Here is a 22,724-nt window from a genome sequence, read left to right as displayed (position 1 = left end):
TGTAATTACTTTAAAATTTACAATGAAATTGCATGATAACAACTAATCCTTAAGTTTTCATATGCGCTTCTACAATTGACTGTGCCAATTTGTCGAGACTAATACCTAATTAGATTGATGATCGGATTAATTAGAAAGTCGTGAAGGGAATTTTATGTAGCCGGTTTACCTTATTTTTTATACTTGTCAGACAATTACATAGTAATCATTTCCTTTCCCTTGTCAGTCAACTAATAGATATTTTACTATTTTAAATTTAATTTGTCAACTCATTTTATTTTATTTTTTTGCATCTAACAGCAATGTACGAAACCATCCAAATGTCATAAGTGTTTTTCACGCTTAAATTAAATAAACACAAGGTTCATAGTTAAAACGTGCTTAAATTTTCTCCAAAAAGTTACGAGTAGTATTGAATATTTCACTGCAAACTTATATAGAGACATTGAAATCTCCAGGGATACAACATATCACTACAACCACCTCTTAAACATTTGAAAAAAATAAAAAAATACCAATTTCGTACGTTGCAATGAATGAGCCAATAAAATTGCACCATCTTTTCCTACCAACTTGACAATACAGTATTAATTCTCTCCCATCAAACTCATGTGTTGTTATACCTTAAAATTCCAGACCACATGCGAAATTTACAAACATGGTTGATGAAATAAGCTCTCACAATTAAGGTTACAAAATTTTAGGAAAATGCAGTAAGAGGATTGTAAATTCCTGGTTACAAGACTTGCTCTACTAAATTTGGATGAGCAATGGAGGAAGCTCTGTGCAGCAATTTGGGCGCAAATAGTGCAACGAGCAGAGGCAGTCGTCTCAAACAGGAGAAGAAATCATCCCTGCTGATCCTACCGTCATTATCCACATCGAACAAACTAAACAGCCCATCAATCTGTATAAACAACTCATGGGAATATGTATCAGCATTAATGCCATATTATTGACCAATATATTTTTCTGATTATACTTCCTTAATAACGTTAAATTCATATAGATATAATGCAAGCTAATTAAAATAATCCACCAGAGCAAATAATCAATCTATGCCACAATCCATATAAAAGATGTCTATTTAAGCACACTAAAATGCTGGATTATCAGAGAAGATATGTTAATTAAGTGGCGGATTAAGAGGTAATGTAGAGCCTTTCATCTTTTTACCATGAAACAAAATATTATTTGCTGAGTCAGTCAGTGGGTTGGTCGAGATTCTGTTGATGGGATTAATGAGCAGATAATACCCAACTTACCTCATCAGAATTTAAACTTGGAATTGATAGCGAAACTGCATCTTGTAACTGTCAAAAGGAAAAACCAGGGTGACTGAGTCACTAAAACTCACAAGCTAAATTTTGGAAACAGCATCAACGAAAGCAAGATATAGTTATGAACCTCTTGCTTCAAGATATGATCTTTCCCATTTATATCACATTCACCAAATGCTACATCACATGCGCGCCGAAACAGAGGCTGCTTCAAAATGTGGGCTGAACCAAGCAAGAACTGAAATGACATAACATTTCAACAGTGAGAAACTTCTTGAACATGACATAACAAATCTAAAAAGTCGCTAAGGTTCAAGAGAGCAGAGTTTTAGACATAGTTCGTTCTAATGTTAAAAAGCATTAACTTCATCCTGTTGAAGCCAGTACAACCAGAAAGCAGGAGCCAGGATACCAAATTACAATATTACACTATGCTCGGTCACAAGAAAGCTGATCCATGCAAGGAGGTCTTGCAACTACTTTCCCTTTTTCTCTTTTAGAAATTAAGGTTTCTATAACCTGCTATTGAGATACTATATGTGGTGGGTAAGAAAACCACTGCTACTGTGTGGCAAATATCCATATAAAAAACTTACCTGCTTAAATGTTATTTTACCCATCTTCTGCACATCAATAAATTCAAACATCTGCAGAATAACGAGGAAAATGTTCAGTAAAACATACGCAAGCACAAAAGCCAAGAAAACACAATTTTCACGCAATCTCATGTTAAATGACTAAAAATGGAGTGGCAAAGAAGAAAAGATGCATGAAGTTAAACAAGCTACATGAAACTAATATCGAATCAGCAAGAGCATGAGTCTGGAAAGAACTGAAATGCACCAGGGGGCTTGGTGGGTAGGTTGGGGCTGAACCCCCCTCCCCCTCCCTCTCCCACACAAACACACCTGCCCACTGCTCACAGACACATACTTAATTGCATCTATCATTAATTGTGTCATCCATCATTATGGTTTTGGATGCATGCACACACACCAAGTCACCATGAAAAGAGGTAAACAGCTCATGAAGGAGATCGAAACTCAAAAACATTTAAAACTAACCTTCTCAGAAAGGCCACAAGGTTTCAGTCTCAGAGCTCTGAGAAAATCATGAAATTCAACACACCCACTGAAATAAATGAAATTGTATCAGAAGCAAGTTTTTAATCGTTGCACTACCATCTTAATTTCATTAGAATAAGCAAATGCTTGAGCATTATAAGAAAAAACTACTCTCTTCTTCAGTGGGTACAGAAGCTATAAACTCAATAGTTGTCTAGACACCTGATAGCCCCATGTTTTGAGTATAACCTAGATAAGAGTTAACCACCCAACATTGCCAGAGACGATCACTTCAAGGAAGCAAGCACCTAAGAAAACCCTTCTAAGGTAGTTTTTAACTTTTTCCTATTGTTTATTTTGGGTAAATTGGAGCAAGCAAAATGATTTATGCATTTCTCAGTCGTACTGAAACTGTAACATGATATATTTAATTCAACTGAAACTGTAACTTTTTCCTATTGTTTATTTTGGGTAAATTGGAGCAAGCAAAATGATTTGTGCATTTCTCAGTCGTACTGAAACTGTAACATGATATATTTAATTCAACAGAACAAAATTTCTGAATACCTGGGATCTGGATTCATTGACAGAAATATCTCCAAAACCTCAACTGCTTCCACAGCACTCAAATGCAATGACTGCAGTTAAGTAGTACGACAAAAAAAAAAAAGTTGCAATTAATTTACAAGAACTTTGCATGAACATGGATATTAAGGTATATAGAGTTCACTTTGTAACCCGGATATTTCCTGCCTATGGTTACTAAACTTTCAGCAGAACCATTTAGCTAAACAAAAGGTTGAGCGGGTAGAACTGCCATTACAAGTACACATTGTTATGAGACTTCTGCCGAGTGTGAACCATTCTTTGGTGATAAAACTTCAAAGGAAACTACTAAATGGAATAAAAATGCTATTCCTCTTTCTTATTTCATTTCTTGTTCTTTTTTCTGAAGGAGGCAGCGGGGTTAGGGGTAAGGGATGCCCATTGGACCATCGATCAACTCACCCCAAGAACTGCAGTAATCCCCTTAATCACTCATTAAAACTGAGAGAGCGAAGGAAGCAAAGCTGAAAGCAAAATCAAGATTTATTGGCCGGTTGTAGCTGAAGTTTGCCGAATGATTAGGAAGTCTAGAACTTAGCTACACCGAGAAGCAAGAAGAAAATTTCTCGCATCCATTCTATTTACGTAGGAGTTAGGACGATGTTCCATCTGTTTTGGAGCTACTGTAACCAACTTCAGTGAAATATCATTCAAATGAATATGTAATAGTAGCCATTTATTGGCAATGCCAGATTCCTTCTTTAAACACAACAGCACTACAGCAAGAGAATTTTAATGACGAAGAATTCAATTTTAGGTAAGTTAAATTAGCTCTAAACATCATTACTTTTTTGACTAATTGTCAGAAGTGTTTTGTTAAATTGGATGATATTGACAATGGACCCTATCCAGAAAGATTATCTAAAACCAAAAGAGACATTAACAGATATTTAAATTTCTTTAAACTTTAGGCTTAGCAAAGCCAATATAACTTACTGATTGTACCCAGCCCAGTTCTACCATGTACATCGACGGGTTTTCCTGAAAAGAAAATACAGATATTTTATCGATAGACAATTAAATTCGGACAAGCAAGGAAATCAACATAGTGAACAACTGAGCATCCATTCATATGGGAACACTTTCCATATGATCAAACAGGATTTGCCTAGATGCGTAACAAAAAAACCAAACGTATTGAAAAATAACTACATATACAAGTAAAGGCAGAAGAAATATAGGATTCACCAAATCCAAACTAAATTGATAATGAGTAATCCGAGTATCCCGCTATTTACAGAATAAAATTTGATAACCACAAAGGCCCAAAAATCAATGGTCAAAACAAGAAGTCACAAACCTGGACTCCTGAGCCAGATATAACCCAAAGCGCAGGCCAACGTATTACTGCTATAGACAACTAAGGCCAATCATTCCTTAATTTCACAATCTCAGGTCTACAAGACTTAAGGTAGTTAAAACACATTGAATGTTTAAGGCACTACAACTAATCATAAGTTCGATCTTATTAAAGTTAAGTTTTTAACATATAATCTTGTCATATTCTCATTAAAATTTAAGGCAAACATATCTTAGGAACATATTATAAGAAGATCCGGCAAAGAACTTCTAAATTCTGGAAGCATTGAATCAACTATTTACCAATGGGAAAAAGGAACCTCGGAACAACCGCTCATGGTCTGGGTACAGGATACTGTGTTTTATGTACAAGATCAATGAGTAGCTTCACACTTTTTTATCCAAATGAGATGACAATAAACAAAGAAATGAAGGAAACTATAGTGATAGAGAAAGCCATGGCCATAAAAACAAATTTCTAACATATTTACTAGCGACTGAAAATAACATGCAACCTGCTTTGACTCAGCTGCCTTGGCAAGAAGCATAAAGTCTCCATATGAGTGAGCTGTCTGTGCTACATTGAGGGCACTTGCAATAGCATGAGCAGTCTGCATTAGGTAAAGCACACTTAAGAATAACATAAACAATTGAACTATTAATGCAAGATATGTATGCTACAATTGCTATGCAACTATGCTTATAGAAAGGAAAAAAAAAGATAAAGGAGCTATAAGTGACCTTGCTCGGTCTCACCAAGAAGCAAGGCTGGAAAATTTGAAAAGACTATCTTGCAATAAAAAAGAAAGATTCTTTATCCTGTCTCCTTGTCCTTTCTTATCTTTTTGTTTATCAGTTTAATATGGAAGTATAAGGAAAAAAAAATCTTATTATACATACATTGTTTTAAAATCTAGAGTGAGATTCTAGTATGCATACTCAATGCCCGATGACCATGCTACCATCGTCATCCCTGAGTTAACCATGATTGCCTCACCAAGCTGGTGATTTATAGGTAGTTGAGCTTTGGAAATAGCAGGTGACTAATACTAAAGAAAAAGACAACTGAAGAAAGGCAGAGTTGGACTTGGATATTCACCAAAGTACTATGCATGCCTAAAATCTATAATGAATAAAATCAATTAGCTACATGCTAGAGATAATCTATACTTCATTGTGTCAAAAGAACATCAAGGGTCATGGTATATGTTCTAGTAAATAGACATACATTAAACATCCACAAAGTTTCACGGACTTGAAAAGAACCAAATCGATAGTTTATTGCAGGCAATTAGAGCATGCTAATATGCTATGACTGAAATTAAACCAAAAAAAAGATGCTAAAACGTAACTGCTGCTTAACATAAATAAAAAGTAGTGTATCCATATAAAAATTTAGACGTAGCTCACCCTCTGAGCAAAATGAACTGCATTTTCCTTCCGATTCTCGTTAGGATAAACAAGTGGAAGATATTCCACCTGTGAATAGTGACAGGAGAACGATATGACAGTATCAGTATGTAGTAGTAACATTAACCATACTGTATGAATCACTCCACAACTGATATGAAAGCTCTTTATATCAAAGCAATTTTTTTACATGCACAAAATACCATTTAAACATTTTGTTGCATTTACTTTCTATTCCACTTCCACATGATAATTTGAGTTTCCTATTAACGAGAAATGTAACAGCAGCTCAAACATGATAAGATATATACATGTAGTTGAATTCAGCAGTTCAATCGTACCAGTCAGTGCATATTGAAAAAGGCACAGAGTTAAGACATTGTTTTATAGCATTCTAGGATTATATTTATATAAAAGGAAATGCCTGAATGTTATAATTTTATTAGGCGTGTTAGCAGTCTAGTTATGAAAAGATAATAATTACAGGGCCAACTACTAAACAGTTACAAGAATTAAACTACAAAGAAAAAATTGAAGTATATACCTCCATGAAATTGTGGAACTGTGTAAACATTCTGAACATTAACATTGCAAGTGTGATATTTCCCCTGAAAAAGATGGCACAAGTATGAAGTGAGCTTGAAAAAAGAAATGTGGAGGCATATCCAATGGGAAAATGCAAATCTGGCATTACCAGGACTGGTCAAAGTGAACATAGGGGTAACGAACAACAACTGGCTGAACAGGATAACCAGGAATGAATGCACCAAGTTGGAAGGATATAAGAACTCTTCCATTGCTTGTTGTTCCCTCAGGAAATAAAAGCACGCGAGGAAACTGATTGCAAGAAGCTTTTCTCTGTTTTCAGATCCTTGAAAGAACATTTCTGTATCAAATAGCTTATATATATATAAATTCAAAATAATTACATTTTGAACCAATAAAATAATGATATCAGATATACTCATGTAATTGTTTCTGTTCACGACAGAATATATGACAGAGAATACGGGTTTTTCCTACCTTTATTTCATTTACAGCATGCTTCCTGGATGACTTCGAGAATCTATCAACATAAATGACCTAATGCAGGAAAAGACCTCTGAATTAAATAATATATCCGGTGGCATGATAATAGTGCAATGAATATGGAACTAAACAACAAAAGATTGCATCGTATGGAACACGTGTGCTTCCCGACTGAACACCAAAATAAAAAGCAGACAAACAAGAGCTATTGGAATTATAAATTGTTAAAATTTTGTAACAGACTTATCAGATTCCAATCATACCTGCATTGCTCTAATGATGGTCCCAACAAAAGGCATGGAATCATGTGTATCGGCAGACACTATGGTTGGAAATAATTCATAGAAAAAGAAAATCGGATCAATATACGATACATGATTAGACACAACTATAGGAGCAATTTCCCTGGGGGCAGGTTTTCCTTTTCTTTTTATCCAATGGTAGCTGCAGAAGAAAATATGCAAAAGAACAGTCAGTTTTCAAATCAACAAAAATGAAATCACTTAAACGGAATGCTGACAGTGACAACAACTATTGATTACTCCCTCTGTCCCGGAATACGTGTATTGAGCCGTCTTAAACACACATACCAAGTTTTACTCTTACTACCCCCTAATTATCAAATTGTAAACTGAAAATATAAAGAAAGAAAAAGAAAATAGCTTTGATGAAAAGGGCAAAATGGGAAGTTTGACAACCTTTTACAATGGCATTCTAAAATAGGACTGGGGATAGAGGGAACAGCTAGCTCAAAAGCAATCCCAAAGAACACTAACCGAACTAATCATCAGACACTCGAAGTATCAAGTATAATCGCCGCTTCCTAAATACATAAAAAAGTAAGCAATTCTATTTATAAACAAATCTACTTGCCAACAACACAAGAAACATAAAACTGTTACTCCCAACATAAATTTCAAACGACAAAAAGTCCACCAATTTAAGAACTCTAGTATAAACAACCTAATAAAGTAAAAAAGAGTTATACCCAAAGGAGAAAAGGATAGCCCGACCACAAAGGCGGGTCACCCACATGAGCCGGCAGCGCCACTTAGGCATAGGATTCTGCCTGTCCTTCCAGCCGTAGAGCGCCAGACGCGTCGTCAAGTACCCGGCCGTCAAACACAGGCCGAACAGCACAAGCCGGACCGCCGCGATAGGCAAGCAGATGACGATCTTCAGCCACTCGTACAAACCCTCGACGCTTGGCGTGTGATTGCGGAACGGGTCGATGCTGATGGATCCGGGCACCTCGAATCCGTCGTGCGCCCCGATAAACGCATAGGGATTGTGACGATTCTCATCTCCCGACTGAAATAGGGCTCGCGGATTGGTTTCGGGTTGGGGCTGATCGGGTTCGTCGTGGACGGTGACGATGACGTGGGGCTGCTGCTCGGAGGAGAGGAGGGGAGTGGAGAGAGAATGGTCCTCTACCGCCATTGCTGAGGATGGAAGGTAGAGAGAGAGAGAAGACAGTGGAGCGGTTAAATTGGGATTGGGATCCAGAGATTGATTCTGTATTGGATATTAAATTTGTTAATTTGGAAATAAAGCAATCAAATAGGAAAGGAGGGAAAAGTTAGAGAGAGAGAGTCCACGTGAGTCGCATGTGAGGCTCCGAATATATGTTAATACCCTCCAACTTTAGCCCATAAATATTGCATAATAATGAAATACTAATATTTGATAAATGAATTAGTATAAGGAAAGGAATATAACTCCTACGCGTGTACCATCGAAATAGCGCAAAGTATAACAGTTTCTCTCAAAGTCGGTCTCACGCGTCGTGCCAATACTGTTATTTTAAGTAAGTTGTGATCTCAAATAGTGTTTGAATTTTATTATGTCCACACATTTGGAAAGAGGGAAACATGAAAATGAAAATTGGACAGCGCAATGTCCGAGTGGAGCTGCCTCATCGACCCACATGTTTTTATTATTTCTATGCCGACTAATATTGGCCCACCACATTTAACTTTTGATAATTACTCTCTTATTTAATTCACACTAGAAATTAAAATTACTTACTATGGCATCTTATCTTATCTTATTAGTCTTAAATTGTCCACCAACAAGCCAATTCAAATTCACTTCCACATTTTTCATGTTAATGTTAATCTCATCCAATTCAAATTTATACAACTGAAATCATTTCATGCCCCCAAAAAGCAAATTTTGCCAATATGATTCAGACCCACGAGACAAGGACACCTCTGCTAATGATTACGCTTCCTAAAATTAATCAATATTTCATACTCTTTCTTGGGTTTCAGATACCAAATAATAATAATCATGATAACAAATTATGCAAGTTGAAAGAATTAATTAATTTTTATTAATAACACAGCTTAGGCACGCTGCTTAAGTCATCCACACCACAGCCATCATTGATGCCATCATTCAATCAACAACATATATAAAAAAAAAAGCTGGAAAGTAAAGCTATGTGCACAAGCAAAAAATACAATATATATATACTTGAAATTGTCTTCATAAAAATAGTCAATTTCATTACTATCTAGTATCTATACATATAAAAATAACATTATACTATAAGATCGATAGATACTATATACTATCTCACCAATCTAACAAAACAGATCATGTGCAGTGCATTATCTGATCATTGCACCCAAAATGTAAAATGCATCTGTGTTTCTTCACTTGTGTGCATCATTCTCTGAGAGAGAGAGAGAGAGAGAGAGAGATTCTTAGTAAGTGTTGGAAAAATTCATTACCATCTGCCGTTTTAGCTCATCTTTCATCACTGAGGTTGGAGAATCATGGTTCTTGGAGAATAGATCATGTTTGTGTTCATTACTCATCATCCGAATCACCGGAATCAAAACCGGCCCCAACTTGCTCATAGTCAGCACTCTCGTTTCCACGTGCCTCATCTGATGCATCATCGCTTGGATTGTCGAATGATTCCCTCTCTGTGAGGAAGTAACCCCCCTCTGCTGGCTTATAGTTTCTACCCCTCCATATGACAATCTGCTCCTTCTCAAACGTAACGAGAATGCAAGGAACCAAGTCCTGCATCGTTAAAATTAGCAAGCACCGGTTACAGCAGCAGTCAGGTGCTAGATCGAATCAAGAAATTGAAGAAACATTCACTAGGCAATCCAAACTTTGCAGCCTTGTCGTTAGAAGCTACAAAGATGAAAGAGAACAAAGTTTCCCAAAAAGAAGAAAGCCTTAAATATTGAACACATTAGCCTTAAAGGACTAAGAAATACATTACTAGTTAAGCAGTTAGATGCTCCATTATATCCTTTCTTGATAGTAAAAGCAAGTATGTGGAAATGACAGCACAATTCAAGAGGCATAAAATGGAGAAAGCTACCGGCTTGACTTGCATATATTCTTCCAATAACCACAACTAATGAATAATGGTATGAAATCACTTCCAACTTCAGTCAATAAGAGAGCATTTACCTTCAGTTTGCAGCCAATTTTCTTGTAATCACTTCTCGGGAGGCCTTTACAGTCTATCCGGAGCAGCTCATCAGAAAGAAAAGAATCCCGAACCATGGGCACAAGACTGCCATAATAGCCATTTTTAGCTGCCACAGATGATTCATAGTTTCATACGTCAGAAAAGATCATCCTAATAATTTGTAAATCAACACATGTTGAAGTGAGATTTTACCAAGTTTAGTTAAGGCAGGGACGGATAGCCCTCTTTTCCTCATCTCTTTTGTTTCCTCGATGCTTAAGCCTTCAATGGTAGTTTTTATAAGCCTTGGATACACCGGCTCTTGAGGCTTCCACAGCATAAGTGGAACCACGGGCCTTTTGCTTGGCTTATAATGCCTACCTCTATAAAGTATAAGTTGGCCACCGTGCCTATTGATAATCTTCCCGAATGTTTTGTCCTGGAATTAACACATAAAAAAGCTTCAAGTAAAACCAAAATTATAACAATGTTAGTACAATGCTGAAGCTAAGGTTCATGAACAGCAAAACAAAGATTTAAATCCATGTAATAATGGAGATAGTTTCATGGTTCTATAAGTACAAGATTGTGAATAGAAACAAACTCCATCGAGCACTATCCTACCTCAATAACAGTAAAACTGCAACGAAGTCAAATGGAAAAAGAAAATACCTCCAACTGAGCGCATATATTTTTCATATCAACAGTAGGTACTCCCATACACTTTATCCTAACGGCTTCAGCATGTTTCCAGTGATTATGAATAACATCCAGCATGTTGTGTGTTAAACCATCCCTCCCTATAGAAGGAGACATGAAAGCACAATCAAAAAGTTCAGCTACTTGTCCTAAAATAAACCCAAACTAATTCAGTAATTCTTAATATTGCAAATCAGCTAAAATTCTTCAGCCAAAGTTTTCCAAGCAAGGTCATGAAATCGCGACCCAGGTAAACATTATGGAGGTGCTTATTTCTTTCTGATCATGCAAAGATAACCACATAGAGATATGACATTAGGCATCCAGTTCACCAAATACCGCATCACTCAAGCATAGAAATTTTCCATTTGATTTGTTGAATTACATAAAACAGAGCTCCCTGTTATTTAATGTATCAGAATATCATGACACCGGACACCTAGTAATTCAAGAACTATGCTTCCATCAACCCAGTATCATCAGCTTCATACATTTCCTCGAGAGATTAAAAGTTATTGGTATCAGAAAGGAACACAAATTTTTATTACTAGGAACATCTCAAAGCCATTAAGTTCATATTTATACCAACCAAAAAGTTCGCAACACAACTCTTCTTCAAACAAGTTAATCAAATGGGACACCATTTCAATCCTGCATTTCCTGTGAAAATTCAAAACTTTCTCCTAACCATGCTCATAATTCGCACAAAAACTCTTATTCGCAACAGCTCAGCTCTAACAAGAACATCACATCCCATTTTCACAGAAATGAAGAATGAGACGAATCAATTAGGGCATTTCAACAAACACATGCAAAACAAAAGTTTGAAGAAACTGGAAATTGAACAAACCCAAATTAATCTGCATCTTGACTTTAGGCCTCTGAAACCTCTCAACAATGGCCTTCCTCTCAGCATTAGTCAAAGGCACACCCTGAACTCTCTCTCTCATCTCTCTCCTCTTCTCCTCCAACTCACCATCAACTCCGGGAGACCCCACTTTCGGGTCCACAGCAGGGGCACAGACACCGGTCCATACCCGGTCCAGTCGGCCCGGCCCGAAAGGCGAATACTTCGGTTCCCTCAGCCCGATGGGCCGGACTTTCGTGTTGCTTTCTGTGTAACTGAACCGGAAATCAAACGGCAGCTCGGATCTGATCTGCGGGTCGGGCCGATCCAGTGACGATGGCGGGCGGTAAGGGGGTTTGGATCTTTTCCGGGTCCGGGATTCGGGTTTGGGTTGAAAATTGGAGCTCTTATCGGGGGGCTGCGGGTGGAGAGAGGGAGGGGAGATGAAGTTGTACTCGGAGCGGAGCTTCGAAGGGGAGGAGGCTGTGTTTGTCGAGAGAGAGCGGCGCGTGGAGAAAACAGCTATTTCCGGCGGCGTTTTGCGGCGAAGGAGACGGCTGAGACAGGTTGCCATTTTTCTCGTTACACCATTGGAGCAACTGCCGAGGGTTTTAGAATAGGGTTTTAGGAATTTGTTTTTCTAATTTCTTTCCATTTTCTTTTTTTATTTAGTTTTTTCTTTTAAAGTTACCAATGATATTTCAATATTTCATTTAATAACCTCCAAGTATAATCAACTGTGAGAAAAAAGAAGCCCAATTTGCTGTAAGAAATGCTGCTGCAAATGATGAGGATAATCTCAAACCACTGCAGCTTTCAAGAATTGTGCAAGAACAAAATGAAACAACATCCATCATAAAACTGTTCAATGCCAGAAACCTTTAAGCAGCAAAACAGAGACATTTCTCAAAGAATCATAAGATCAAATTTCCAACTCTACTGTGGAGTGGTGATGAAGTTGAAGTCGACTGGTCCAACCTCACTACTACAGGAGGAAGAAAAAAGAGCATAAAACAATTGAGAGGATCGCCTTTTCGATCCATTAAAACTACTGATGAGGAAACTCATGGATGCCTTTAAGTAGAAGCAAGGCTAGTATGATGGCTGCTGGTCCATTTTGTCCACTCTGATCATATCACCACTACATAGCATGATTGCAAGAGGCCTTCCATTGTTTCTAACCATCTCTTTTAATGCTACTTTTCGATGAATTTAGGATGTCTGATTATGCTAAAATTAGCAAACCCCTTACCTTTCACAGGCATGATTAAGATATTGTGTTTGATAAAGTTGCTGTCAACACTTTCACAAGCATCAAACTACTGCACCTTTTTGTTCTAACACAGGGCGTGCATTAGTGATGGGGTTCGCACGCCTTAGCTTACGAGCCTCGTCTATAAATGTCTCTTTCCATTTAGAGTATGAGTGTAAGCACAAAGTTTCTGACAAAGAACTGCAAAAACTGTGATTCTTGATGTTGTGGTTGGTGATTCTTAGCTGCTGACAGCAATATAACCAGCTAAATCAAGGTATGTTAATTATATAGACAGCGCCACAGAAAAGAAAAAGGGAAATTCCTTTAATATTTGTCTGTGATCTGTTTGAATGCCTTAAATTGCTCAAGACATGATGCTAAAAATCTTTGCTTATTCAGATATTTTGTTTATTTCCTACAGGAGCAGCAATGACACAAAGGATCTTCCTCCTAGTTCTGGTTCTGGAGGTTTTTGCAGCTTCTTATGCTGTCACGGACTCAAACACATACGTCGTTCACATGGACAAGTCCAAGATGAGAGCTTTAGACGTCTCTGTTGGAACGGTGAGAAGATGGTACGAAGAAATCATTCAATCCATCAATGTAGACACAGAAGGAGAGGAGGAGAAGCTGGATCAACCAACGTCGTCTCCTGAGCTCCTTTATGTATACGAAAATGCCATTTCTGGTTTCTCTGCAAGGCTTACAAAGCAGCATCTTGAAGCTCTAGTCAAAGCTGATGGATTCCTCTCTGCCACCATGGATGAACTATACAACCTTCACACAACTCATTCACCTCATTTTCTTGGCCTAGAAGAGGGCACGGGGTTGTGGGATGCTGAGAATCTGGCCTCTGATGTGATCATTGGAGTGGTCGACACAGGAATATGGCCGGAGCACCCCAGCTTCCGTGGCACGGGCCTGCCACCGGTGCCCTCTCGCTGGAAAGGGAAATGTAAGGCGGGCCCCAAATTCGCGGCCTCAAAGTGCAACCGGAAGCTCATAGGTGCCAAGGCCTTTTTCAAAGGGTATGAGGTCATTGCTGGGAGGGTGAATGAGACGTTAGACTATCGCTCCCCTCGCGATTCCAATGGCCACGGCACGCACACTGCTTCGACTGCAGGAGGCAATCTTGTGAAAGGGGCGAGCTTTCTAGGCCTGGCCAAAGGAACAGCAGCTGGGATGAGGTACACAGCAAGAATTGCAGCATACAAGGCTTGCTACCAACTGGGATGTGCAAGCTCTGATATATTAGCTGCAATGGATCAAGGAGTGGGTGATGGTGTGGATGTGCTGTCTCTGTCGCTCGGAGGTGGGTCGAAGCCGTACTACACGGACAACATAGCTATCGCAGCATTCCGTGCAGTTCAAAAGGGAGTGTTTGTCTCAGCCTCAGCCGGCAACTCAGGCCCCTCGGCTTCCTCCGTTAGCAACACTGCACCGTGGATTGCAACCGTTGCTGCAAGCTACACGGACCGTGTTTTCCCAACCAGAGTCGAGCTTGGTGATGGCCAGATTCTCCGTGGCGCATCACTCTACTCGGGGAAGGCTCCTACACGGGCACTGCCTTTGGCATATGGTGACACTGCAGGCGGCCGTGGTGCTAAATTCTGCACCGGCAACTCCCTCTCCCCAAAACTAGTGAAGGGAAAGATTGTCATCTGTGACAGAGGGATCAACGGCAGAGTTGAGAAAGGGGAGCAAGTGAAGACGGCTGGTGGAGCCGGTATGATCCTTGCAAACGGCGAAAATCAAGGCGAGGAACTGCTAGCCGACGCCCACGTCTTGCCTGCTACATCGCTGGGAGCTGCAGCAGCCAAGGCTCTCAAAATCTACTCAAATTCCACCACCAATGCAACTGCTGTGATCACATTTCAAGGAACAGTCTACAACAGTCCAGCTCCGGTTGTGGCCGCGTTTTCCTCGCGCGGGCCTAGCCTCTTCGGTCCAGACATCATCAAACCAGACATCACTGCACCAGGAGTGAACATTCTTGCAGCATGGCCACCAAACGTAAGCCCCACGGAGCTCACAAGCGACAGGAGACGCGTTCGTTTCAACATCGTCTCGGGCACTTCCATGTCGTGCCCCCACATCAGTGGCCTAGCTGCACTACTCAAATCTCTGCACAGAAACTGGTCAGCTGCAGCAATCAAATCAGCAATGATGACAACTGCTTACATTCTTGATTCCCAAGGCTCACCAATAGCAGACGCTGCCGCCTCAAGCTTCGCCACCCCATTCGCGTTCGGCTCAGGCCACGTCAGCCCCCAGAAGGCGGCTGATCCGGGGCTGATCTACGATGTCTCCACCAAAGACTACCTCACCTACCTGTGCAGCCTAAGCTACAACTCCACACAAATAGGCCTCTTTTTGGGAGGGAATGTCACCTGCCCCAATGCCTCTGGTTTTCTAACCGGAGACCTAAACTACCCTTCTTTTGCAGCCCAATTCAACAGCGCTGCTAAAAACACCACAGCAACATACAAAAGAAGAGTAACCAACGTTGGCATTCCTGTCAGCAGTTATGCTGTCAAAGTGTCGGAACCCCAAGGGATATCGATCATCGTTCGACCTCGAGTTTTGAATTTTAGGAAGATTGGAGAGAAGCTAAGTTACAAAGTGACCTTCATTGCAAAAGGGAGTGTGTCCGCTAACTTCTCATTCGGCTCTCTTGTGTGGGTTTCGGACAAGCATTCTGTTACAAGTCCTATTGCAGTAACTTGGCTGTAATCAAATAAACACACAAATTCTCATTATCAAGAATCTATGTTGTTTTATCTATATTTCAAGATTATGATAATTTGATAACTGTGATTTTCAAGCATCCCAAGTAATTATAAGATTTTGATCACCATGATTTCTTGGTGTCTTAATGCATATAATAAAATTTTGTAAATGTTATATTTAGTAGTATAATATAAGATTAAATGTAGGTGACCAGATCGATTTCATGGCTGATCAAGCAACAACCTTCTAGAACTCAATAGACAAAATAAAATCATTCGAGAAAGATTTGACTTCGTTTTGGCAGTGGATTTCGTATTTCATACGATGAAACTTCTTTCATAACTGGAAAAACCGACACAAAAATACAGGGAAAAACTACAAAGGGAAACAACGTGTTTCTGTTTGTGCATAAGCCAATCAGATAATTCCACGTGTTTCTGAAACCCATTACCTATGTAACTCCGAATCATCAAAATCTCATGAAATAGTCTGTGAAAAGGTTGAATTTTGCTTGAATCTTCTACCATCAAAACAGATAGATATTGGGATTCTTTTGCGTAACGCGCTGATTTCGCATTGTTTGAATTTCTCCGTCGGGCTCCAGAGTTTCTCAAGAGATTCCCGAATTAAAAGGTAAAAATCTTCTTCCTCTTCGTCTCGCTCCCTCTAGATCAAAATTTTCAGCATTCTAGCTTGAATATTCGTGAATTTTTTGGAGAAATTAGAGACACCTCTTTCAGTGTTTTGTCCTTAATCAATCCTCGCATCTATAAAAATACAATCTTTATCTGCATCACTCGTTAGCTGTAGTTGTTGTATCATGATGGAGAGATCATTCTTGAATTCATATGGGAGAGGCCCTTTTTGATGAATGTCTTGTGTGTTTCTGTGTTTTCTAGGGTTTGAAATTTGATCTCAATGCTTGTATAGAAAGAAATCGGAAGAAGTAATTTGATTGTGCAAAATGGAGAACCAGAACAATTACCCTGCACCTCCATACCCTTACAATCCGGCCTACGGCTACGCCGGTGGGCCAGTGCCGCCAAACCAATACCCTCCACCTAGCCCGTATCCGCCTCCTAATCCCGGTGGACAGCCTGCTTATCCTCCTCTGCCTGCCGGCCCATACGCGGCCTATCCGGCATATCCTTATTATCAGAGCCCCTATGCCCCTCCGCCTCTGAGTTATCCATACCAAAGTGCCCCAACGTCATCATTGCCTCCCCCAGCACCCCACCACGCGCCAGATTATAGTTCACACGCTTACCCGTATCATGGATATCCAGCTCCTTCGTCTTCTCCTCCTCCATCATCATCAGCTCCTACTCAGCCTAATTTTGAGACATATGGTAGTTTCAGATATGGCTCGTTTCATTATCTCCACCATCAAGCATCCGGGAGGTTGCAGCCTCCAGATGCTCACCCCGAAACTCCTCCTAGAGCCCCCAGTGATCACTCCAGCCATCACCATCACCATCACCAGGGTAGTTTATTGCCGCCTGTAGGTGATTCAGCTCACTCAGTTCACTCAGACGAATGTTCCTCAAGTCACCCTCCACTTTATCCGCCTATTGATGACCACTTGGCAAACATGCATTTGTCTGAGATTCAGACGAGGCCATCTTCTGTACCAGCTTCCCCTCCGGCCCCTGCAGCTGCCGTTGTTGGTCCTCAAAAGTTTCACTCAGGACCTCTGCCAATGACTACTACTACTGGATCTGGGGGTAAACACGGGCATCATCACAGATTTTCATGGTGGGAGACATCTTCTTCGGGCAAGATGGAGTCTCGTCCCAACTCATCGAGTTATGATAATAATAATATGCAGCTGGTGCCGGTTTCACCTTCTAAAACATCTCTAAAGGTTTTGCTCTTGCATGGGAACTTAGATATTTGTATATATGAGGCGAAGAACCTCCCAAACATGGATATGTTCCACAAAACAATAGGGGATATGTTTGACAAGTTGCCTGGCAACTTGAGCACCAAGATTGAAGGGCAACTAAAAAGTAAGATTACAAGTGATCCGTACGTCTCCATAACCGTAGCAGGTGCCACTTTTGCAAGGACTTATGTTATAAGCAATGACGAAAATCCTGTTTGGATGCAGAACTTTACAGTTCCGGTAGCTCATAATGCTGCTGAAGTGAACTTTGTTGTGAAGGATAACGATGTTGTTGGGTCTCAGTATATAGGAACGGTGTCTATTCCAGTTGAGCATATATATGGAGGAGAGGAAATTAAGGGATTTTTCCCAATCCTTAGTGCTAATGGAAAGCCTAGCAAAGCTGGAGCCGTCTTGAGTCTTTCGATACAGTATACTCCAATCGAGCAATTGAGTATATACTACAATGGTATTGGAGCCGGCCCCGATTATATTGGAGTTCCTCAGACTTATTTTCCTCTCAGGAGAGGTGGTAGAGTGACTCTTTATCAAGATGCTCATGTACCCGAAGGATGCCTCCCAAATCTGACGCTCGGAAACGGCATGCAATACGTACACGGGCAATGTTGGCGCGACATCTTTGACGCGATACGCCGTGCTCGACGCCTGATATATATAACTGGATGGTCGATCTGGCACAAAGTTAGACTTATTAGGGATGATAATTCTCTCTCTGATTACACATTGGGCGAACTTCTGAGGTCGAAATCGCAGGAAGGAGTTAGAGTGCTGCTTCTGATATGGGATGACCCTACATCAAGAAGCATATTGGGATACAAAACGGTAAGCGCTTGCATTATACTAAACATTTGGATTGCTGCACTTTGAAGTTACATGTCAACATCATCTGAGAATGTGATAGCTTCTTTTATCATTTGTCAGCATGATACGAGATTATCGCCATTCTACTCTTGCAAGAAATGTTAAAACATTGTTATGAGTTCAGATAGTCAGGTGTATTTCCTGCCTCAGCTTCATGTATGTAAAAACAAAAACTGCAAATGAAGCTTTGTTTGTAATCAGATTTTAGCAAGTATACATGATTAGTATATATGTGAAACATCCTTCACTGTCTTCTTTTAAGCTAGAAGGATACAGGAACAATTTTGATTTTGCAATATTTATGTACGTAATAAGGTACATGTATCTGTGATATGAGTTTTCCAATCTTTTTAACCCAACTTTGCATTTTTTGCCTGTTTGCTATACATGCTGTTGATCAACAAGATTACATTGAAGTTTGATTATCTCCAACATGCTCACTAAATTGTAATTTTCCAACGTGTAGTCATGGTTGAATCCTTGAGAAATGTAATTTTATACAGTTTGGTTAGGTAGTTTCTGGTTTAACAAATTTGTCTCCTCATTCACTTTCCTAGAGATCCTTATTCTATTGTTGTTTGTATTCAGGATGGGGTCATGCAAACTCACGATGAAGAAACTCGCCGGTTCTTTAAACATTCTTCTGTTCAAGTGCTGCTTTGTCCTCGAGTGGCTGGAAAGCGTCATAGCTGGATGAAGCAGAGGGTATGGTTTCAGATGGATCACTGTTTCTCTACCTTTTTCTCAGCTTAAGTTTCACTTTCTTCATATTTTCTTCATGCCAAAAAATAATTAGATTTCTTCCTTCATGCACATGCACGTTTTTGGCTGTCAATAATATGTTTTTATCTTTTTAACTATAATTTCCATGTTTGGTTTTTAAGTTGAAGGTGGAAATTTGAGTTTCAAATATCCTTCGAACCTCAGTCTCTTGATGTTGGAGCCATCTACTTTATATTTGTAAATTTATGATATATCTTGGTATTTAATTCTTTATTTTTTTGGAGAATGGGTGTTTAATTCTCACAATTTCATGATTAGGAAGTTGGAGTCATTTATACACACCATCAAAAAACTGTGATAGTGGACGCTGATGCTGGAAATAACAGAAGAAGAATAATTGCTTTTCTAGGAGGACTAGACTTATGTGACGGGCGTTATGATACTCCACGCCATCCTCTATTCAGAACACTGCAAACTTCGCATTCAGATGATTATCACAATCCGACTTATGCGGTAACTCCTTCATCCTATATCCGTTGCATGCTTTTTTGTGGGCATGCTAGATTTGTTTTCAAGGATATAGCAATTCCTCTTTAATAGAAGTCAAGAATTAGCAGACTGCATTGCCTTTGTCTTTTTGTTGATTTGAGTTGCTACATGAGCAGGGTAGTACAACCGGTTGTCCAAGAGAACCATGGCATGATTTGCACTGTAAAATTGATGGGCCTGCAGCGTACGATGTCCTGTGTAATTTCGAGGAGCGATGGCTGAAGGCTTCAAAGCCTCATGGCATAAAAAAGCTGAAGATTTCGTACGATGATGCTTTGCTTCGAATAGAAAGGATGCCTGAGATATTGGGGTTGACTGATGCTCCTTGTATCAGTGATAATGACCCTGAAGGTTGGCATGTGCAGGTATACTTATCTTATCGAGCTATACGTCAAATTTCATCCTTGACTTTTACGAGGAGAGGACTAAGGAAATATTCGCAGTTGTTTACTTTTGTCACCAAAATTAAAGATCCAATTGCAATTGATTTTTGTCCTGCTTTGGTGCAATTTTCAGGTGTTCCGTTCCATCGATTCAAATTCTGTCAAAGGCTTCCCAAAGGATCCTAAAGATGCTACGCACCGGGTGAGTTGAAAGATAGATTAGTTGCAATCTAATCAAATGTTCACTGAAACTTTTTTCACTAAAAGGAATAGTATTTCTTTCGAAAACAGAACTTGGTTTGCGGGAAGAACGTTCTTATAGATATGAGCATACACACGGCATATGTAAAGGCTATTCGCTCCGCCCAACATTTCATTTACATTGAGAACCAGTACTTCATCGGATCGTCTTACAACTGGAGCCAATACAAGGATGTTGGTAAGCGCTATATTTCTTTTGCTATGTGTTGAAATCCCAACAAATTTAGTAGGCTTATGCCTCTCCCATTAAAAGCAATTTGTGATCTGTGTAGGTGCTAATAATTTGATTCCAATGGAAATCGCCCTAAAAATCGCGGAGAAAATCCGAGCACACGAGAGGTTTGCAGCTTATATTGTCATTCCAATGTGGCCAGAGGGCAATCCAACCGGGGCTGCTACACAAAGGATTTTGTTTTGGCAGGTAAATATTGGTTATCGATCTATGCTTTTGTATTATTTTGGCAACGTGCTATTTGACGATCTTGCTAATTCAGCCTCTAGTTTATGATAGGTTTCTATGGTAACATCTTTGGCTTTTCTTTTCCAGCACAAAACAATGCAAATGATGTACGAAACAATATACAAAGCGTTGGTCGAGGTGGGGCTCGAGGATGCTTACACGCCTCAAGATTACTTAAACTTTTACTGCCTTGGCAACCGCGAGGCTCTTGATGCAGGCGAGGCCCCCGATAATCAACCCGTAGCAAACAATCCTCAGGTACTCCATCGTTGTTCACAAACCAAATATGCTTCATAACTCCATTGCACGAACACAGAGATAACTTAGACCTCGGTTATGTGAAATTTCTTTCGTTTCAGGGGCTCAGTCGGAAAAGTCGCCGATTCATGATCTATGTTCACTCAAAAGGTATGATAGTTGATGATGAGTATGTAATCCTGGGGTCTGCAAACATCAATCAACGATCGATGGAGGGCACTCGAGACACAGAGATCGCGATGGGAGCGTATCAACCTCACCACACCTGGGCAAAAAGACTATCCAGTCCTCAAGGACAGGTAAAACCGTCGAACCAAATCTCAAAAACATAATAAATTTACAACCAAGGAGAACACATCCTAAGTTTTACACCGTTTACGTTTTTCTCGTTTGGAGTGTGCCTCATCGAGATCTTGGTTACCTTGCACTATCTAATACCATGTCTTGGCAGATATATGGATACAGGATGTCTCTATGGGCAGAGCACGTCGGGTTTTTGGAGGAATGCTTCACGAGAGCGGAGTCCTTGGAGTGCGTGAGACGTGTAAGGTCGTTGGGGGAGGCTAACTGGGAACAGTATTCATCCCCTCAGGTATCAGAGATGAGGGGCCACCTAATAAAATATCCGGTGGAGGTCGACCGGAAGGGCAAGGTGAAGCCCCTCCATGGTTTCGAAACGTTCCCAGATGTTGGAGGTAACATTGTGGGATCATTCCTTGCCATACAGGAAAACCTAACCATATAAATTACTTGCTGCTTTCTAACTAAATTGTTTCAAGGGGAGTGCCATTCTTTTAACTCTGCAACTGGCTGCTTTGGTTTCTGCAAGGTGAAGCATTCCCTTTATTGTTGTTATATGTTTTGGGAGTTAAATAAGTTATGAATCTTCTACCATTTTTGTAAAGCATTATGTACATTGTAGATTTGGAGTTATGATATATACAGGTGGAAATTGGTGATGAGCGACTGATGTTACCCACTGTTTGAAATTTTTGTGGCATACATATAAGGCCCTCTATAAAGTATATATATGTCCTAATATTTCATTTACTTCAAACATAAGGCCCTCTATAAAGTAAAATCTGAGTCTAGTATATTATACAGAATCTAATATAGCATTATTATATTATATTTTCATAATAACGTTAATTAAATTTTAGAGTTATTGATACAAATATATGAATTTTGGGTATATTTTGCTTTCGTATACGAACTTTGTAAGTTATTAATAAATATATAGACTTAAAAATTGTTATATTTTTTTGGGTTAATTGCCGCTAAATTCAAAAGCTTTTTGAAAATTCGCGATATTCTCACCAACTTCAAAATCGGCGAATAAATACATGAATTGAGAATCCGTTCTTAATATTCCCAAAATTAAAAAATCCCCCCAATTTGAAGCTGACATGGACACCGGAATGTCCAGCGTGGCGATGTCGGCCGGCCAAAGGAACGACGTCGTTTAGTTTTAATCAAAACGACGTCGTTTTAATTTCCAACTACAATTAAAAAAAAAACAAAAAATCTTGATTTTCAATTCCAACCACCGCTGCCGGGCTCCGGACTTCCAGCCACCAGACCACCACTGCCGCCGAGACCACAACACCCCTACTGCCACCCATCTCAAGCCACCGCCCATCTGAAGCCACCACCACCGATTCCACC

The 22,724-nt window shown here is 39.7% G+C and overlaps 4 protein-coding genes across 5 annotated transcripts; 2 read left to right on the top strand and 2 right to left on the bottom strand.

Annotated features, from left to right (window-relative positions):
- Window positions 1–537: 537 nt before the first annotated feature.
- On the bottom strand, window positions 538–8,317 carry LOC131008944 (lysophospholipid acyltransferase LPEAT2). Of its 2 annotated transcripts, XM_057936083.1 has the most exons (14): window positions 7,677–8,310; window positions 6,952–7,132; window positions 6,683–6,742; window positions 6,354–6,517; window positions 6,204–6,267; window positions 5,660–5,728; window positions 4,765–4,860; window positions 3,887–3,931; window positions 2,912–2,982; window positions 2,345–2,411; window positions 1,877–1,927; window positions 1,408–1,518; window positions 1,266–1,313; window positions 538–907 (listed from the first exon to the last, which is right to left on the bottom strand). In XM_057936083.1, exons 1-14 carry the CDS (start codon window positions 8,126–8,128, stop codon window positions 737–739), a joined length of 1,650 nt encoding a protein of 549 aa, XP_057792066.1. In that variant the 5' UTR covers window positions 8,129–8,310; the 3' UTR covers window positions 538–736. The 2 variants fall into 2 exon arrangements, 1 of the variants encoding a protein (XP_057792066.1); XR_009096366.1 differs by lacking the exons at window positions 538–907; window positions 1,266–1,313; window positions 1,408–1,518; ... (2 more) ...; window positions 2,912–2,982; window positions 3,887–3,931 and having other exon boundaries at window positions 4,764–4,860; window positions 6,354–6,558; window positions 7,677–8,317.
- Window positions 8,318–9,135: 818 nt separating this feature from the next.
- Window positions 9,136–12,371, bottom strand: LOC131008959 (CRS2-associated factor 1, mitochondrial). Its single transcript, XM_057936107.1, has 5 exons — window positions 11,677–12,371; window positions 10,800–10,927; window positions 10,341–10,566; window positions 10,127–10,254; window positions 9,136–9,724 (listed from the first exon to the last, which is right to left on the bottom strand). The coding sequence occupies exons 1-5, from the start codon at window positions 12,245–12,247 to the stop codon at window positions 9,506–9,508; spliced, it is 1,272 nt and encodes a 423-aa protein (XP_057792090.1). The 5' UTR covers window positions 12,248–12,371; the 3' UTR covers window positions 9,136–9,505.
- Window positions 12,372–12,831: 460 nt separating this feature from the next.
- On the top strand, window positions 12,832–15,747 carry LOC131008919 (subtilisin-like protease SBT1.1). The gene is made up of 2 exons (XM_057936037.1): window positions 12,832–13,202; window positions 13,350–15,747. The coding sequence occupies exon 2, from the start codon at window positions 13,358–13,360 to the stop codon at window positions 15,659–15,661; it is 2,304 nt and encodes a 767-aa protein (XP_057792020.1). The 5' UTR covers window positions 12,832–13,202; window positions 13,350–13,357; the 3' UTR covers window positions 15,662–15,747.
- Window positions 15,748–15,876: 129 nt separating this feature from the next.
- LOC131008906 (phospholipase D gamma 1-like) lies at window positions 15,877–22,021 on the top strand. Its single transcript, XM_057936014.1, has 11 exons — window positions 15,877–16,291; window positions 16,558–18,386; window positions 19,014–19,130; window positions 19,467–19,661; window positions 19,814–20,062; window positions 20,214–20,282; window positions 20,372–20,519; window positions 20,614–20,762; window positions 20,889–21,059; window positions 21,161–21,358; window positions 21,511–22,021. Exons 2-11 carry the CDS (start codon window positions 16,623–16,625, stop codon window positions 21,802–21,804), a joined length of 3,354 nt encoding a protein of 1,117 aa, XP_057791997.1. The 5' UTR covers window positions 15,877–16,291; window positions 16,558–16,622; the 3' UTR covers window positions 21,805–22,021.
- Window positions 22,022–22,724: the final 703 nt, after the last annotated feature.

Source organism: Salvia miltiorrhiza, chromosome 2, assembly GCF_028751815.1.
Source record: "Salvia miltiorrhiza cultivar Shanhuang (shh) chromosome 2, IMPLAD_Smil_shh, whole genome shotgun sequence".
Lineage (NCBI taxonomy): Eukaryota > Viridiplantae > Streptophyta > Magnoliopsida > Lamiales > Lamiaceae > Salvia > Salvia miltiorrhiza.
The sequence above is the reverse complement of the archived record's forward strand: the minus strand, read 5'-3'. Positions and strand labels throughout refer to the sequence as shown.